The 19,382-nt window shown below is 49.9% G+C and overlaps 1 protein-coding gene across 3 annotated transcripts in view; it reads right to left on the reverse strand.

Moving 5' to 3' along the window:
* The window catches only part of MTCL2 (microtubule crosslinking factor 2), a 68,107-nt gene that overhangs the window by 46,670 nt on the left and 2,055 nt on the right, over positions 1-19,382 (reverse strand). For all 3 annotated transcript variants that reach the window (XM_039864256.1, XM_039864255.1, XM_039864254.1), the window contains exon 2: positions 1,411-1,635. In XM_039864256.1, coding sequence (XP_039720190.1) covers positions 1,411-1,635 — 225 coding nt within the window. The remainder of the gene's footprint in view (positions 1-1,410; positions 1,636-19,382) is intronic.

Below are 19,382 nucleotides of genomic sequence, written 5' to 3' on the forward strand. Positions count from 1 at the left end.
ACACACACACACACACACACACACACACACACACACACACACACACACACACACACACACACACACTGCTGCTCTCAGCTCCTCCCATGGAGGCCCAGGCAACCGAGCCAGCCAGCTCCCGGCTCCTACCACCCTCCACCCTTCCTCATCGCCCCAAGGCTGACTTTCTGTGTCTCTGCCTAAAATCCCCAACTACCTGGGCCCAAACTCAGATTCCTCTGAGATTCCCTGGCTCTTCTCCACTCCATAGAACCCCCAATCCAGTGCCTGGGGTTTGAATATCTGTGTCACCACTTGTCCCAAGAGTTGCCCTCTCAGGTGGAGGTGCACTTTGGACTTGGAGACATAACCTTTCTGAGCTCAGTTTCCTCACCTATAAAACAGACCCTGAACCCACGGTGCACAGGGAGACCAGAGACCGTGGAGGCTGGCACTCACTATTCACCTCCCTCTGCCTGTCCAGGGGCCCCTTCCTCCAGAATTTCTCCTTCCCCTTCTCACCACACCAGCTTCTGCCTCAGGCCTCAGCTCAGATGTCACCCCTGCAGGAAGACTCCCTAGGGGCCTCTGGTTGGCTGCACCAGGTGCCCCACCCCCAGCTCCTACATCCCCCCTGATCACACTGGGCTGAGTTCTAAGAGCAGGGGGCTGGGTCTTCTCCCCACCAAGTTCTCAGCCCCTGATCCGGAGCTCACACAGGCAGGGTAGACCTCTCTACTGGAGGCCTCATCTGCCAGCCTCCGGCCCACCCCTCTACTGATCACTGAGGCATAGCAGCGAGGTCAGGCTGTGAGGTAAGGCAGCGAGGCACGGGAGGATGAAGGTCACGTGACTGTGAACAGGTACTTCCTTTCTTTGAGCTGCGGCTTCCTCATCCGGAAAATGGGAATAATTCTGGGGTGCTTGTAGTGATGTTTTACCTACATTATCACATCTAACCATATTAAAACCCTGTGAGGTGGGGGCTGCCATTACACTCATTCTACGGATGAGGAAACTGAAACTCAGGTGACTTGCTCAAAATCACAAAATTAGGGGATACTGGAGCCAAGATTTAAACCAGACCAATCCAACTCCAGGTTTTCGCTACTCTCCCATTAATCAGCACAATAACAAAACCTTCACAGAACTATGTAGGGACAACCAGAGCCCCAGAGCCAGCACCAGGTATGAGGCTGCTACTCAGACAATAGCTGCTGTTGGTAGGACTCATATTATATCACTTTGGGACATCCCCGGTCAGTGGCCTGTTGGTTCACCATGGATCCCCACTTTACAGGCGAGAAAGTTGAAGCTCAGAGAAGTGGTGTGACTTGCCCAAAGACATACAAGGAGCGAGCTGCAGGCTGATCTGGGCCCCACTCAGACTCAGGGTCCACCTATGGGGGTTTGGGGAGACCCTGGGTTTACCTTGACGTCCTGCTCTAGGCCGCGGATGAGTTCACCATCCACCTGGCCGGTCTGAGCAGCACGGAGGCTGCGGCGCTCAGCCTTGCGCAGCCGGTACTGCAGGATGCGGCAGGTCTTGCTGGCCTGGTCCAGCTGCTGGCGCAGCTCCTGCAGCTGGTACACATCCTCCTCCATGTAGACGTCACGCATCTCCAGCATCTCTGCCCGCAGCTCCTCAATCTCGTCCTGCAGGGGGAAGAGGTGGTCAGTCACTGGGCCCTGTGGCAGTGGCCAGCATGCCTGAGTGCAGGCCACACCCAGCTCTGTCTTGGGGCCTGGGCGTGGTAGGCTGAATAATGCTCACCCTTCAAAGATGCCCCTGTCCTAATTCCCAGAATCTGTGAATATGTTAGCTTACATGGCAAAAGGGACCTCGACATCAAGACTGGGAGATTTTCCTGGGTTATCTGGGTGGCCCAATGTAATCACAAGGGTTCTCGTAAGAGGGAGGTAAGGGGATCAAAGTGGGAGAAAGTGATGTTGTTAGGTAGCTAGTCAGACATGAGCGACAGGGGGAACAAAGAAATTTGGGCAGCCTAGAGACCGCCCAAAGAACACCCCGATGGTAGTAGAATTCTGGGTACACATGCGCACACTAGGCAAAGAGTTATAGAGCAGCCAGGTGTCAATCAAAATGACCTCACTTGCCGAAAACACCTAAAAACACCTTTGAAACCACTCATCACGGCCCCAAATATAATGCAGACTTTCCCCTCCTCCTGGGTTACAGCTAGCCAGTTTTAGGCTTAACCTGTCTTCTACCTCATAATGTGCTTTTAATAAATGAATATTTTATTAAATATTCATATATAAAATATTCGCTAAGTTGAAATCCATTTCTCCAGCAGTGAAAAGGACCTAGAGGTGTGTCACTGGAACTCGATGTTCCAACAGTGACAATGTGACAACAGAAGCAGAGGTTGGAGTGATGTGCTTTGAAGATGGAGGAAGGACCTCGAACCAAGGAATGCAGGCGGCCTCTAGAAGCTGGGGAAGGGAAAGAACTCTCCTCCAGAGACTTCACAAGGAACGTAGCTCTGCCAACACCTTGCTTTCCAGACTTCCGACCTCTAGAATTATAAACTAATAATCTGGGATTGTTTTAAGCCACTAAGTTTGTGGTAATTTGTTAGAGTAGCAATAGGAAACTAATAAGCTGGGGAAACAGGAGGCTCATTCACCAAGCATTTTATCAGTGCCATCTGTGTACCAGGCCCCTGATCAAGTGCCAAGCATAGGGGCAGGGAGAAAGAGGGTGACCTAGACTAACATGGCCCCTTCTTTATCTTCTGCATGGAGCCCCAAGTCTCACTGGGGAGAGACATAGTAATCCAACAGATAAATTCGAATTCAAATACTGTTAAGAGTAATGAAGACATTCTCTTTCTCTCTCTATATAAAATATGAAAAATCACCACTTGGGTAATATGATAAAGTAGTATTGTGTTAGAGGACATGGTCAGGAGGCCATCTCTAAAAAAAGAGATATTCGAGCTGAGGCAAGAAGGAATAGCCATGAAAAGAGAGAGCGAGCCAGGGAGAGATTGCTCCAGGCAAAGGCCCAGAGACTGGCTGGAAAGAGTGCAGTGTGTAAAGACACAGCAAGGACGCCAGGGTAGCTAGAGGGGTAAGTTGAAGCTGGGGAAACAGACAGGGATCAGCCATCCAGGGCCTTGAAGGGCCAAGTAAAGAGTCTGGGTTTGGGTTTTAAGTCGAGGAGGTTGTAGGGGGTGACCTCACTTCCTCAGGCAGCTTCTGCCTACCTCTGTCACCAGCTCTCAGATGTTCCTCACTTCCCCTTTGTCACCATGAACACATCTGCAATTCTTTATTTGATAGTTTGTCTCCCAGAGACACTGAGTGTCTGGAGGGCTGCCTTGCTCCCTAATGTATCCCCCACACCCAGGACAGGGCTTAGCATCTTGCAGACTTCCAACAAATGTTAACTGAATGAATAAATACACATCTAGTTAGGTAAACAGCCACAAAAAGACATACCAATGTGAAAACAAAGTATAAGGGGATAAGTGAGGAGACTCAGAAGAAATGGATAATTATTATGTCTAATAACAAATGTGAACCTGAGTCACAAATGGAACAATAATCTCTACTCTTAGTGACTGAATGAGTTAAATAAGATTATACACTAAAAGAGAAACTGAGTCACAGAGGATGAATGATCTCCCAAAGGCATCCCTGAGGAGCCAGAGCACCCAAGGATAGTGCTAATGGGACAGGGGGGCCCAAGAAGCAAAAGAACAACTATGTAGGCCCTGCAGAGGAGGCCACAGTCTGGACAATTGGGTTTACAAGGCCTCTGAGCATCCCTTTCCACAAAGAAAATGGGTGGCTTTCTAGGGGGGAATGGCCTGGGGTGGTCCTGTGCCCCATGAGACTAGGTGGGCCAGTTTAATTCTGGGGCAGGGTTAGGAAGTGGTACCCTCCAAGCCAGTTCTTAGGACGAAAGCCCACCGAGGTTTTGACATCCATTGGTTTGACTCCTAGGACTATTTCAAATGGTTCTGAACTCAGGAGAGGAAGAGAGAGGAGACAAGTATCCGCTTCCCCCAACCCCAACAGACACTTCCTGTTCCCATTACCAACTGAAGGGTTTAATCCTCACTTGCCACCATAGCTTTTCTTCTAGGGGTGAGTTCAGAGGCAGCCCCCAAAGTGCATGATTCTGCTTGTACCAAATGCAAAGAAATGGTCACCTCACCAGGCCCCCACCCCCACCCTGATAATACACACAGACTCACCACCCTGCTATACACACAGACTATACCACCAAACCAAGTGGAGAAAACTAAGAGGAAAAGTAGGAAGTGGGGCAGTCAATGATCACACTAGTTAAAGAAATGAGGAAGTGAGGGGTCCACATGCTATTTCAGCTTGTAGATTAAGGAAGAATAAAGGAAACAGCACTCAGAAGTGCAGGCCAGGAACTATATCCAAGCTAAACCAGCTTCCGGATGGGCCTGTGTTCAAATCCTCATCACTAGCATCTCACTTATTCTCTCTGCAGTCACATCAACAGGACCTGGTGAAAAGGAGGATATGAGTGGACCTGAAGCTCAGGAGGAGCCAAGGGGAGGTGCGGGGGACACGCAAGCTCATGATGCTGGGCTAAATTAACAGACGTATGACCTTCAGATCATGGGAGGTGACATCCCTCAACAGAGGACCACATCCAGAACAATGGAGTCAGTTTGGGGGACCATTTATTTTTTTTAAGTTTTAAATAACTGGTTTTTCTATTTATACAAGTAAACAGCAATCATAGGGACCATTTTGAAAACACAGAAAAAACAAATCGCTCATAATTCCTCTACCTGGTACTGAATCACAATGGCTCTCAAAGTGTGATCCCTGGACCAGCAGCATTAGCATCACTGGGGAACTTGTCAGAAATTCTCATGCTCCAGTGGTGACCTATTAATGGGGCCCCCCAAGTGACTTTAATGCAGGGTGTTTCCTTCCAGTCTTTTTTCCTAAAAGGGCAAGAGTCATGTGTCTCAGCACAAGTCCCCAGCCCAGGGCCTGACACAAAGCAGGGTCTCAGTAAGCATCTCTTATATAAGCGAATGAATGAATGATCTTTCTCACATGAGCAGCTGTCTCTCCAGGGCCTGCCCTTCACCACGGTCAATTTCTGAAAATGCAGGATGTTGCATTCACGCCAGCTCCATCTCTCCATGGTGGCTAAGGGGGGGCCAAGGCCCCTTGGGGGCTTGTCCCAGCTGCGGGCAGAATGCGGTCAGCCCCTCCTGGCACAGTCCATGTAAGAGGGCAAGTCCACAAAGGCTAGCTTGTGGCCCGCACAGGCCGAGTCTGCTGGGATGTGGACAGCAGAAGCTGGTGTATGCAGGACTCAGGCAGCGGCAGCGCTTTCAGAGCCCAAGGCGGTGGGGGCAGGGACATGGGGCTGCTGGGACATGGGGAGGGGACCCAAGAGGGCAGGACTCTGCTTTAGTCCAGAGGTCCTTGGACCTCACTGAGCCTCCTGGGACTCTTCAGTCCTGTAGTCCTAAACCCTGTCCCTAGAAAGCTCTCCAGTGACAAATCCGGCTAAGGAAGCTGGCTGAGAATCACCTGGGGGGATGGGGTGGTGTGGGGGTCTGAGCCCAGCCTTCCCGGCTCCTTCAAAAACAGCTTAGTGGCGTTGCTGAGCCCCCCAACTGTGTGAAAGTAGGAAAGGAGGGGCCAAACTCCACTAGACTCAGCAGGCCTAGTGGCTACCCAACAAGGTTGTGAGAGTCCCCCGAACACCAGTGGGGTAATCCCCAAACTCACCCTCCACTGCAGACAGGAAAAGGCCACACTGCCCAGTAGTGCCCACCTCAGAGCATGGAGGCCCCCGATTCTCGCCCAGTCAGAAGGCCGGCCCAAAGAAGCTGGGGAAGGGTGCTCAGACCGGGTACAACTGAGCCTGCCAGCCACCCCCCACCCCATCCATCCCCTCTGGCCACTCCTTTCAGCTGACCTCTCTTTTAACCAAGACTGAGAATGCGGAGTGGAGGAGGGAGGATGAGAAATAGGGTGCTCACACTGCTGCTGGGGTAGTCAGCCTTTCCCTTTATAGAAAATGTTTATTTTGCTGTGATTATAGATGTAATACCTATTTGGAGAAAATTCGACAAAAACAGATGGCTTTCTATCTTCCCCACTAGTTCCCACTGGTTCTGCATTAGGTCCAAGCCCCTTACCCTGGAACCCAAGCCACCCCTGGTCTTCTCCCGACTCTTGTCTGACCCCTGTCCTCTGACCCCTTGCATCCTGACCCTCACCCCACCCCCACCCCAAATATACCACGATTAAAAGGAGCTACCACCTATCAGGAGGCTCACTAATTACTAGGCCCCAGTCCAAGCACAGGATGTGCATAATCCTCTTACCAATCCTGTGAAGTAGGTACTGAAAATGTTCCCATTTTGCAGATAAGGAAACTGTGGCTCAGAAGTTTCCCAGAGCTGCTCAAGCAAGGGAGTGGTAGAGCTGGAATCCAAACAAGTCCTGTGACCCTGGGCTCGTGAATCTTAACTCTGTTCTACTCCCAGGTTTGCTCGGGCTGTTTCCTCTGCTAGAATGGCCTTTGCTGGGCTAACTTCTAATTAGTTCATACTTCCAGAACATTCCCTCTTCTCCCAATCTGATTCTACTCTCAAACTCTGAACTCCATTGGTTTCTTGTGTTAGCAACTTCAGGCTGCATTTGCCTATTTTCAAGTGTATCTTCCTCAAGAGCTGGTCCCCAGCGTTGCTCAGGATGTTGTATAGAGCAGGCATACATCACTAGATCTGGGTGGACGAATGAATGAAAGAATGAGTATGGCTTCTGCCCTGCCCAGTCTCTCTCCATAGCCTAGGACACAGGCCATCCTAATCCCTGCCCTGAGCCAGCTCTAAAAAGTTAAGAAGAGCCTGGGAAGCTCCAGAGCTGAGCTCAGTCCCCCACATCACCCTGAATCGATGTGCAGGGCCTGTCTACCCAGGAACCTCCTGCTCACCCATGCACTCCCTGCCTACAGAATGCATCTCTGTCCATCCTCTCACATTACTGCCCTCCCCTCCATGATCCATGAAGTCAGCCTGCTGGAAGCAGCATCTCAGATGCAGACGTGATCCCAAAATGGATTGGTTCCCAGGAATCCCAAGGGAATTGGCCAGGAAAAGTCTCTTGGTCCATGCTGGATCAAGGGACCAAACATGAGCTCATACTACTGCTAATAATATGCACAGGGCTTCACAGTTTAGAAAGACATTCCATCTGAATCACCTCATGAGTCCTCACAGAAACCCCATAGACAGGCAGGGCAGGAATCACCATCCCTGTTCTAGAGATGAAGAACCAGGAGAAGCACAAAGAAGGTGAGCTGTGCCCAGGGTCACACAGAGGGACCTCCAAGCAGGACAGATTGAGGACGTCAGGCTCTTTCGTCTGCACCAGAATTCAGGGAGTCCATGAACTTGGATGGGAAGGAAAAAAAAAAATCACATCTTTATTTTTACTAACCTCTACCTAAAAATTATCATTTCCTTCTATTCTGGACAAACCACGGTTGTATTAGCAGTACCTGTGACTTTGCCACCAAAAGAAAACACAGATATTTTCATGTTACATAACAGTTGTGGCAGAAATGTCAAAATATTGTTTACACTCATCAGTGCTTTAAAATTACAGTAGTAAGTCAACCTGTCAACAGACCTTATCAGTTAATAAACACACATATTATTATAGCATAATTTAAAAATATACTTTGGTAACTGTATTTCAATATATTTGGTTTCCTTTATACATTACTTTAAATATTTAAAAACATTCTTATTCTGAGAATTATACTCAGCATACAGCTTAAGAGGTCCTGGCACAAAATAAGATGAAGTCTCAGTTCTCTCTGGAGCTGCCTCATCTGCGGGGTCTGGGTTGCTACCCCAGACCCTGGCCCTCCACCATCAGGGCATAAAGCTGGAGAGCAGAGCAGCGCTTTCAAACCATATTTTAAAGGTTCCAGGAAAGAATGCTTTCTGCAGGAAACCTACACCTAATATAAGGTGATTAATCTTTGTGTAATGAGGATAGAAGGGGGAAGTTTAGATTTGGGGACTACTGAAACATTTGCAAGTGACTCCAGATGCATGGGTCTGATGGAATTGGTCTGTAGGAGCAGATAATGAGAAGGTCACCTGACCTGCAAGGCTGGAGATGAAAGTACCCAGACACCAGGTCCCTCTGCAGAAATACAAGTGGCAATGGGTAGTTTGAAACAGAGCAACAGCTCCCAGCTGGTCCTGAGGTCCTAAAGGCAGGAGGAGGTCACCTCTTATCAGTCACCAAGGAAGACACTATTCCAGAGCAGAGGTCCCCTGGCTATCGCCTACCTAAGAGTCAACCCCCAAAGGGCTAAGGGTAGACCCTGGGAGGTGACTGTTCATCCAGTACTCTCAGGGAACTGATATGAGCCCTGCAGACCACTAGAAACCCTGGTACACAAGGATGGGTCAGGAGTCAGGAGCAGGCATCTCAACTCACCCAGCTCCCACAGGGACTCTGCACTGCCTGTCTCCTATCTTTATACCCCTCCATCTCAAATGCCACCTACACGAAGAAGCCTCCTCAGCTGCCCTAAGGCACAGCCCTTCTGTATGAACAATTAGTGAGTATCTATGGCGGGCCAGATTCATCACCAAATCATTGGATTTAATCTTCATGACAGCCAGTTTGTTCCCCATTAATTTGTTCTCCATTCGGTACATGGAGTGATTTTTTTTCTTAATCCCATTACTCTCCTGTTTAAAACCCTCCAATGATCACCAAAATTTGGAAACAACCCAAATGTCCCTCACTTGGTGAATGGATAAACAGTGGTACATCCATATAATGGAATATTACTCAGCAATAAAAAGGAATGAACCGTTGATACCATAACAACATGGATGAAGCACAAATGCCTTATGCTAAGTAAAAGAAGTCAGACTGACTCAGGAGGCTGCATACAGTATGATTCCATTTATATGACATTCAGGAAAAGGCAAGACTATAGGGGCAGAAAACAGATCAGGGGTCGTCAGAGCTGCGGGAGGAGGGAGAAACAGACTACACAGGGGCACAGGGGGATTTTAGGGGGCAATGGAACTGTTCTATACTTTGATTGTGGGGGTGGTTACAGAACTGTATGCATTTGTTAAAACTCATTTTACTAGAGGTAAATTACCTGACCTAAAAGCCAAACAAAAGTCTATGGCCATGCTACCCTGAGTAAGCCTGATCTCGTCTGATCTCGGAAGCTAAGCAGGGTCGGGTTAGTGCTTGGATAGGAGACCAACGAGGAAGACCAGGTACTGTTTGTGTAAAAAATTAAAAAAGAAAAATAAGGGATTGTAAGCTGACAAGGTCCTTGCAATCTGTGAAGTCAACCAAGGGTTGCCTCGCCTAAAAAAAAATGAATGAATGAATGAATGAATGAAAGAATGAGTGAATGAAATTAAAAAAAAAAAAAAGCCAAACAAAAGCCTGACCCTGCCCACCTCTCCATCTTCATCTTCCTGTATTCTTTCTCTAGTTGGCTATACTATACTACAGCCGCTCGGGTCTTCTCCCAGCAACCTGTAGACACCTGGCCTGTCCCACCTCTGAGCCTCTGCTCCTGCCATTCTCTCTGCTTAACTTCCCTGTCTTGCACCTCTGCCTTACAGGCTCCCCTTCCTGCTTGAAGCTTGTACTTAAATGCCACCTGCTCAGAGAAGCCTTCCAGACTTCTCTGTCCATCTCAAACCTGTGTTTCTTTCACAGTATCACAGGCTTATTTGTGATACTAATTACTTATTGATCTGTTTGCTTGTTGTGCAAGGTTGGTCTCTACCACTAGTATGTAAGCATCAGGAGGGCAAAGCCCAGCATGGTGCCTGGCACACAAAGGATCGGCTCAATAAACAGCTACCAAATGAATAAATGGGTCCTAAGAGGGGAAGATTACCATCCTGTTCCACTTCCCTGCAGAAAACCACTTCCGGTCAGTGCTGCTATGTCTAAATTTAATTCTTTGATTCTGTAACACTAATGCCCATGGAGGCTTCAGACCCCTGTGGTGGGCCTCAAATCCCAGCCCACCAACTCCCAGGTTGCATTCCTGCCAGATTCCAAACCTTATTCAATATATCACCTCCTCCCTAGGTTCTAAGGATCTGACCAGCTGATGGGCAAACAGACTCAGAAAGACTGACAGAGCTGAGGATCCAGAACCTTTGGTTTGTGGGACAGCAACCGTCCCATGAAGGGACAGGAGCCTCTGCCTGGCCCGCCTTCTCCCACACTGCCCTGGCCGCCATGGTCCCTCCCTTGGGCCAAAGCCCAGGCTATCTGCCCATCTGCCACCCTGGCTCTTGCATGGGCCACACAGCCCTGCTGGAAGGGCTGACCTGCAGGGTGGGCCAGCAGTGGCCACAGGGGCAGCATGCCAGGCCCCTAAGAAGTCAGGGCAGCCATCTGCTGTCCCTTCTGCCCATCCCCCAGGGTCTGTAAAGGCTCCAAATGAGATCATCGAACTTGGACCCCAAAGTGGGCAGAAGGCTCTGCAAAGCTTCACTTTCTTCCCAGCTCAAAAGCAAAAACTCCGGGCATAGCAATAGTCAGGGGAACCCAAAGGCTCCTACCCTTCATAGACAAGGACACTGAGGCCTAAAGAGGGACTGGGACATAGGTCCCAAGAGGGTCCAGAGTTAAGTAGGAAGAAACTCTGGGCTCCTGTCTCCCAGCACAGATCTCAGCCCACCTTAGCTTCCTTGGTGGAAGCTGGGCTCTGGTCTTGGAAGAATCAAGGTCAAAGGTCCTGGAGAAGGAGGGCCAACGCTATGCACACAATGTCCCTACTCCAGCTAGCACAGAGGCTGCCTATCCCAGTGACCCAGAGGGTCATGAGGGAACACAAGGGTCCTGAACTTGCATCTCCAAAACTGATAAATAATGAGCAAGTTGCTTGCTGAGCTCTCCCTCTGCCAGCCACGTGACAGGCAGCACAAGTTATCTCAGGATATCCCTGGTGGCTTAGCCCCAACTGACTGATGAAGAACCGAGGTCAGAAAGGTCAACTATGGTGCCCAAAGTATCACACTAAGTGCCACAGTCAGGATTTGAGTCTAGTTTGAGCTGTGATAAACTAGACAGTCTCTATAATGGGACAATAGTGACAATAATTATAGCTCATATTTACAAGGGCTTACCATGTGCCAGACACTGGGCTGAGCTCTAAATGGAGGTCCATTATCTTGTGCTCAACTATAGCCCTTTTTTGGGGGGAGGGAGGGAGTTATATTATGTCTATTTTACAGATAAACAAAGGAAGACTCAGGAAGATAAATGCCACCCCTGATCTGGCACAGCTGGGCGCTTGAGGCCACAGACCCTCCCTCCGGTGGGAAGCTATGTGTGCATGCGCATGCACATATATTGACTGAGAGCTGTCCAGACATCTGTGTCGACCAAGGCAGGGCCTGGCTTGTCACTGCCCCATTTCAGGCCTCACCGGATGGAGCAGGGAGACATCTGCAGCCCTCGTTGCCTCTGGGGAACGCTCACAGCAAGGGCGCCTGCGGGTGTCCCTACTTTCCTTTTTGTGTGGACAGGAAGGAAGGCAGCTTTGGATCCCAATGTGTTTAAAACATCCCCTAACCGGCCTCTGGGCTACAGCCAAATCTCTGAGCTGGGAGAGAACAGGGCTCAGAGGTCTTTGGGGAGGGAAAGTGAGGCTGGAAGGTTAAGGGAGTGGCCCTGGGCCACTGAGGCTCCAGCACACCCCATCATTGCACACAGCTGTGCCTTTGCTCCTGCCATTCCCCCTGGCAATCTGGAAAGAGCACCATGAGACCCCAGTCTGCCTCTTGCCTCTTGCAGGCTGTGTGACCTTTGGCAAACCCCTTAACCTCTCTGAGTCTGTTTATACGTGTGTAAGAAGAAGGGGCCAAGTCTCAATATGGTAACGTCCCTGTCCTAGTACAGAACACATGGAGGGAGGGGCTGACATAAAACCTGTAATTACCCTATTAATAACCTAATTACGGTAGAGGTAAACACCCCAAAGGAGCCTACAGGAAGCTCCTAGGTGTCTAACACAGAAGCCTGGCCTGGAGCTGAATGCACTAAAGTAGAGGAGGAAACCAAGGGCAGGAGGAGGGAACCACAAGTGCAAAGGCCCTGGGGTGGGAACAGCACTGGAACAGAGGCCTCGGGTGCATGGAGCATGTGGGAGTTTGGGTAGAGTGGGGATGAGGTGAAGCTGAGGGAGGCAGGATCACAGGGGCTGATCTGACACTTGGGCAGGGGCAAGGAGGAGCCCAGAGAGGAGAGGTTGATGACACTGACCCAGAAGATAACCAGATCTGGGGCAAAACCAGGGGAAAGATGTTCGGTTGGTCCAGCCTGGCTGCGGAATCCCAAGATGGGTTTCCACTGGAGCCTGAGTGCTCTCTATAGCCCAGGCAATGGGAGATTATTCACTTTGGTCTTAGAACGAGAGACCTCAAGGTGGCCCTCCATCAGCAAAGGGTTACAGGGCCTGTAGCACTGACATCAGCTGTTCAAGACTGGGGTGGGAGGGAAAGGGGGTACATGAGGGAGACCCATAATGCAACTCAGCTCCACGCACACCTCCCAGGCCCCTGCTCCATGCCAAGAACCATATCCAGAGCCAGGCACAACTTTGCCATCAAGGACCCAGGGCTCACTGGCAGTCAGACCTGAGCCTGATGATGAGTGATGAGGGTGGAGAGCTGCTGAGCCCTTAGCATGAGCTGGCCCCATCTAATCCTTAGATACATGCGTTCTGATTTAATCCTCACAGCAACACTGTACAGATAAGCATCCCCACTTTACACATAAGACTGAGGTTCATAAAGGGAAAGCTCAGAGGAAAAGGCAGAACCAGGATTCAAGCCCGGGTCAGCTTGGCTGTAAACCCATGGTGCTCTTAACCGCCTTGTACACTGGAGATGGGAAGGGTTGGTTTGCTGCTCCCACCTTCTCTGACTCCCTGCCACTCCTCAGGAAGGGCAGAATTACCTGCTAAGAATGCAGACCTGTGGCGTCCAGTGAATGTCAGGGTCAGTCTGGCCCAGAATACCCCAGTCTCTAGCTCTTCCCCCACCCCAGCTCCAAGTTCCTTCTGGCACCAGAGGGCAGAGAATGTGACCACAGATGAGGTCATGCCTATGGGGCCCTGGGGGAATGACCTTAGTAATAACCTTGGCTGCTGGTCAGGCCCCTGCCTGGAACTTAGCTGAAGCCCTCCCCTGGGGAATTCCCTTTGTCCCGGAGGCTACACAGAATGTGGGGCTCCCTTCCTTCCTCTGTGCCCAAGACTGTGCTGGATTGTCACATACCTGAATGCTAATCCTCCCAAATGCCCTGCACAAAACGGAATCAATTCCCATTTTACAGACAGGAAGACTGATGTTTGATAAGGGGATTTGCACATGGAGATCATACACAGGGAAGAGGTGACAAAGCAAGGTTTGGCCCCAGGACCTGACCCCAAAGGTGGAATTTGTCTGTGAAACCACACAGCCTTCCTTCCCTCCCATGTTGGGCCCCTGTGCCTTGTGCCCAGTGCTACAGACACATGGAAACGGGGCCACTCCTAGCCTTGCTACAGGTCAATGTGGCCCCCTCACAACAAGGTGTTCACAGTGCGTCAGCTCAGCTCGGCATTCAATGTCTTTCTCAAGCAGTCCCAACTCTCCTTCCCAGCTTCTCCCTCGTCACTGCCCTCACCCATCATTCCCTCCAGCTCTTCTGTGTTAAGCCTGAAGCCTATCTGCAGATCCTGATCACTGCTTTTCATTCAATCACACGACAAATATTTATTGAGTTCCTATGATGTGTCAGGCACTGTTCCAGCAGCTGGGCACAGAGGCAGCTACTCAAGGCTAACTCCTCAGCCCTAATGCCTCCTCTTCCAGGCCCCTTCTCTGCAAGCCCACATCTCCTCCACCTCCTCTGTCCTGGCCTCCTATTCATCCATTCCCAGGCAGAACAGGGCACCCTTTAGGAATGAGAGTGGCATGGCTCATCACAGCCTCCAGCAAAGGGAGAGGGGGAGGAGTAAGGAGATGAGGGCAAGCAGGAAATCCCAAGGAGATTAGAAGGGAGTTGCCCCTGGGTAGTGTTTCTCCTGTGCGCAGACCTGACAATTGCTCCATTTCACTCAGCCCACTGGGCCCAGGCCCAAGTGCTGGATATTTGGGGCCTGAGGGCCTTTGGTGTAGTTTCTCCTGACTTGGTGACCTACCGGTCCCCCCTCCACCTACCACCTAGCCCTGGCCAGGTTCCTAGGGCCCCCAGATCCAGGAGGTTACAAAATCAAGCCCCCACCATACTCCTCACTGTTCCCAGCAGCCTTATGGAAGGAAACCTTGTGGAGGAGCCAAAAAGAGTAGTTTGTACACATTAGCTCCAGGGAGACACAGACCAGGATTTCCTGTGTTTCTGTGTGGGTGAAATGTCACAGTCAGTGTGTGTATGTGTGTCAGGGCACCCAGGTTTGTGGGTCTCTGGCTCCTATTAGCAAAAACTTCAGGCCTGATGTTTGAGTGTCCATGCTTATGTGTATATGGCTGGTGTCTGTATGAGTGTCTCTGGGGTGTGTGTCTGTGAGCCCTGGATCAGTGTGCGAAGTCCTCTGCTGCTCTATTTATGGAAGAGGTGGGGCGGGTATCTTGGCTGTGAGCTTGTATCTGTGCCCACTTGGCAGGGGTGGATCTGTGGATTTCCGTGGATGCTAGCGCCTGTGCGGAATGAGTCTGCGTGGGTTTGTGTGTGTGTGCCTGCATATGTATGTATACTTCCGATTCGTCTGAGGCTGTGTTTCTCCAGACTGTGTGTCCATCTCTGGGACATGGCCAAGTGTGTCTGGGAGTATAAGATGTGTGTGTGAGGGTGTGCTTCTGAGCTGAGGGTCTCCTAGATAGTGTGAGTCCCTGTTGTGTCTATTTGGTAATGTGTGGGTGTGATAAGACAGGAGGTTGTGTATCTGTGTGTTTGTGTACTTCTCTGAGCATGTCTCCTCTCTAATATGTCTAGAGGTGTGCTTCTGGAAGTATGCAACGTAAGTGTGCCACTGGATATGTAATTGAGATGTTTGTGAGTGGTTGTGAATCTCTGAGTATAAGCTGTGGATATGTGTATGTGTGTTTGTGTGTGCAAGAGAGAGTGTGCCCAGGGACACAGGCCCAGCCCCTTTGCAAGGAATGCTGGGAGCCCTGGGAGCCATGGTCCCCCCAGGCCTCAGCAGCAGCTGCCTCACATTTTCCATCTCATTTTCCATCTTGCTAGAGCTGTCCCCTTCCCCCATGACAGACAAACTGCTGAGGATTCTTAAAGACCCAGAGCTCAGAGCAGCTTCTTTCACGTCACCTCTCAGTTGCCACAAGGAGGGCTGGGACTCAGGGCAGGGACCAGCCAGGAGCTTTGCTGACCACCCCTCTCCCCTACCCAGTGACAGATAGACTGGAGCCCTCCCTCTACAGCTCCAAGGAGCTGAGAGGAGCTTCACAACTTGCTGGCTACTGTGCCATACATCTGGCACAGAGACTGGTACCCAAGAGACACTCAGAAAATATGTATTGAATGAATTAATGAATGAATGCCTGAAGAAGCAGGTAAGTGAAAGGTGATGACTGGGACAGGCACTGACATTTACTGTGTACTTGATCTATATCATCACACTGAAAAGGGTCCCTATGACCCTGGGGCAGGCATACTTAGCCCTTATTTTACAGAAGAAAGAACAGAGGCTCAGAAAGGCTGAGTGTTTCACCCAGTGTCATACAGCTTGTAACTGGCAAGCCAGGCAAGAACTCCACTCTGAAACTCAGAGAGTGGAAGAGCAATGGGGAACGGGGAGTTCTGCAGGGTTGTCTAATGAGGGTCTCAAGTATATCAGCTGTGCGATCTTGGGCACATTACAGAGCCTTTTGGTTTCATCCATCCAATAGGTCTGATATCAGAACACCCTATACAGGATTGCTATACTTAACCCAGAGCTGGCACATTAGAAGTGATCAATAGCTGATAGCATTTGTGAGACAAGAGCCATAAAATTCCAGGGATTAGTGGTCTGGAGGTCCCCAGGTCAGCTCTAACATTCCAGCACTGTGGGCTCCAGCCTAACCATTATCTGACCCTTAAGGCTAAATCAAAACCCCTAACACTTCCTCCAGGATCTCAGACCCCTGTTCCAATCACAGTTTTCATTGGTGTAGGTACATATTCACATATATCCATACACGCATGTCCCCCATCCCCACCTGCAGGCTCCAGATCCCAGGCCCCATTATATGTTATTCTTCACTTGTTCCCGGCCGATCTTAGCCTAGAACACAACAGGATTCCTCTCACCAACCAATGTCCAAGATTAGACACACTGTTAGCAACCAAAAGCTCACTGCTCCAGTCATACTGCAGAAAGAACAGGACCTAGAGTTAAACCAACCGGGTCTGGAATCCTGGCTGTGTGACTTGGAGCCTCCATTTACTCAATTGTACAATGGCAACTGGAGGTGGATTACATGCTTCTTCTGGGCCCTTCTGGGCTGACATATAGATTAGCTGCACTTCAAACACTCGCATCTAGAACCTCCGAGGAGGTGGGAAGGCCTTGCTTCATGGAGCCCACACAGCATGTGATCACAACTTTTTGCTCTCCCTGGAGCAGCTCCCAATTTATTAACACCCTATAGCTAAGGGGACTCACACTCCCAGTTTCCCCAAGAATGAAGACAGATATCCTGTCAGCTCACTGGCTAACAATACTTACAATTCTCCAAGAGATGAAGGATTTCACTGCTTGCAAATGTTTTCTTGTCTATTCATACCTCCCTGATTCCTGACAACAATCCTATGAAGCTGCTCAGGCAGGTTCCATCTTCATTATAAAGATGGGGAGAAAAAAAAAAAAAAGTAGCTCAGAGAAGCCAAGTGACTTGCTCATAGCCACACAGTAAATGGCAGTCAGGCCTCAAAGCCGGGTCTTTAGGCTCCAACTTTCAGATTCTTCCACACACACCCAATGGGTTCCCAGCATGTCCTCATCACATGGTACATGGGAGACGGTTAGTAGTGATGGAGAGCTGGAAGACCTCAGACCACCAAGGCTTTGCGGGTCAAACATAATCAATTTGTCTGCTCTGCAGCTAAAGCTGCATCTTAGAATCCTGGAACCTCAAAAGTTAATAACCTTCAGACTTCCTTGGCTGGAAGGGACCCTAGGACAGGCAGCTCAACTGTAGCCACCACATGAATCTCCCCCTGAATCCTCCTCGAGTAATCACAACCACCAACATTCTGTACAGTTTACAAGCTGCTTTCTACAAACCCTATGTCTATCTAAACATGTGAAGTCATCCAGCTTCTCTTTGAATAACTCAAGTGACAGCAAGCTCGCTCCCTTCTCTGAAGCAACTCCTTCTCTTGTCTCATTGGGAAACAGCTGCCCATTTACACTTTCCTCACTTGGGCCCCAGAGCAGACTTCATGCTACAGGAGATCTGCCATCACCCAAGAGACTCTCTCCAGTTGACAATTCCCAGTGCCCCTCACCAGCTGGGGATGAGCCTAGCAGGGCCCCATCAGACTCTGTAGGACTCAAACCAGGCAGCATAAGACCTGCAGGGGACACACTGGGGATCTGGAGTCCTTCTCCTGGTAACTCAGGTCTTGAATCTTAGAAGCAAAGTTGCCCAGAGGGGCAGGAAACACGTCAAGAGTGTAACGACTCTTACTCCAAGCCCTGGCTGACTGAGGAACTAGCTCTGGGACCTGGAGCAAGTCCTTACCCACTCTGGCCATGGTTTACCATCTGTAGAATGAACAAACCAACACCTCCTATAACAGCCCCTACACTTCCGGGCCCTATCCAATCTCTAGATTTCACCTCACCTCTATGAGGTTTGCAGCTGGATTAAAATGGAGAAGTTCAGAGACCAACCCAAATGTACACAGAGAGAAATGCACACTCTGGCCCTGCTCACCTCTCTCATCCAGTTGCCTCCCTCTCTCTAGCCTGAGCACTATTCCTCGAAATCAATAGGCTTTTTCCTACTTCTTACAGCCTGGAATGTTCTTACTCCAGCTTCATATTCAGCTGGCTCCATCTCATCCTTCAGCCCTTGGCCTCTCTGAGCAGCCCCAGCCCCCCATGTGCTCTTGGCACACTGTATCCTTCTCTGCCCTTTACGATCCATATTGTGATTTACTGTATGACTGTTTAATCCCAGTCTCCCCTACTAGACCTGAAACTCCATGAAAACAGACAGTCATACTTGTCCATGGCTGCATCCCCAGAGCTGCACTAGTGCCTGGTACACAGTAGGCACTAAACAAATAGTTGGTGAATGAATGAATGAATGAATGAGGGAGATATCCAAGAGAAAGAGCCCAGCCTGCTTCATATGGGGAGGACGATCTATTCTGCCCCCACAGAATCCACAAGAGAACATGAAAGGCATCCATGGAAACGTGTCACATACCACTTGAGAATAGCAGTGATGACAGCTACTCTCATCTGAGGCTCACTCCATGCCAGACGCTCTAGTGGTGTTTGCACACATTTTCTCATTTAATCCTTAAGGTTGGAAGATATGTGATGTGCCTTTTTACAACACAGAAAACTGAGGTCCACAGACGTGGAGTAACTTGACCAAGATCACATAGGCAGGAAGCTACAGACCCCAAATCCAACAGTAGCCTGAGGCCTACGTACAAAGCCTGAAAGTGACTGAATGGTGGAAACTGAGGCTCAGCCTTGGCCCAGGCAGTTGGAGGTCCCCAGCCAGGCCTTGGCGCCTCTGAGACCTTGGGCTCAATCCCCAGCCTTCTGGGACTATGTTCTATCTTAAAAGTCATGGGTGGCTCAGATGGTCTCCAGAGTTCTACTTGGTGACTTCCTGGGATAGACAAGAATCCATGGGGGTGGGTGCATGAGGAGACCCTGAAGCAAAGCTCTATGGTCCATCTTCTCTACTCTGGGTGAATTGTGTGGGCAGGAGGTGGGAGCGAGGACCTCAGGGAGACCTCAGGGTATGAGTTCAGAGTAGCTCAGGCAGGGGCTACAAGAAGTAGCTGAGAATACCAGGAGGGCAGGAACAAGCCTCCTTCTGGCTTGTCTCCTTCCTCCTATCCACCCTCTACTTGTCTTCTTCTTACCACTGGCTTCTGAAGACTAAAGGAGCTGACTGAACCCCTGCTTGTCAACACTAAATGAGGCCTTCGGGAAGACTTACCCAGGGGTGGATTATCCTGATTTAGACAGGCTCTGTCCTTCTATTCTATAAGCATTTACTAAACACATACTGGAAAATAGATCCTGGGGAAATGGGGAGGGGGAGGCACAGTTGAGCAAGACCTCAAAACTCTGAGAGAGAAATGAATTTGGCCGAAAGAGCCAC

Source organism: Pteropus medius, unplaced genomic scaffold, assembly GCF_902729225.1.
Source record: "Pteropus medius unplaced genomic scaffold, Ma_sr-lr_union100, whole genome shotgun sequence".
NCBI lineage: Eukaryota > Metazoa > Chordata > Mammalia > Chiroptera > Pteropodidae > Pteropus > Pteropus medius.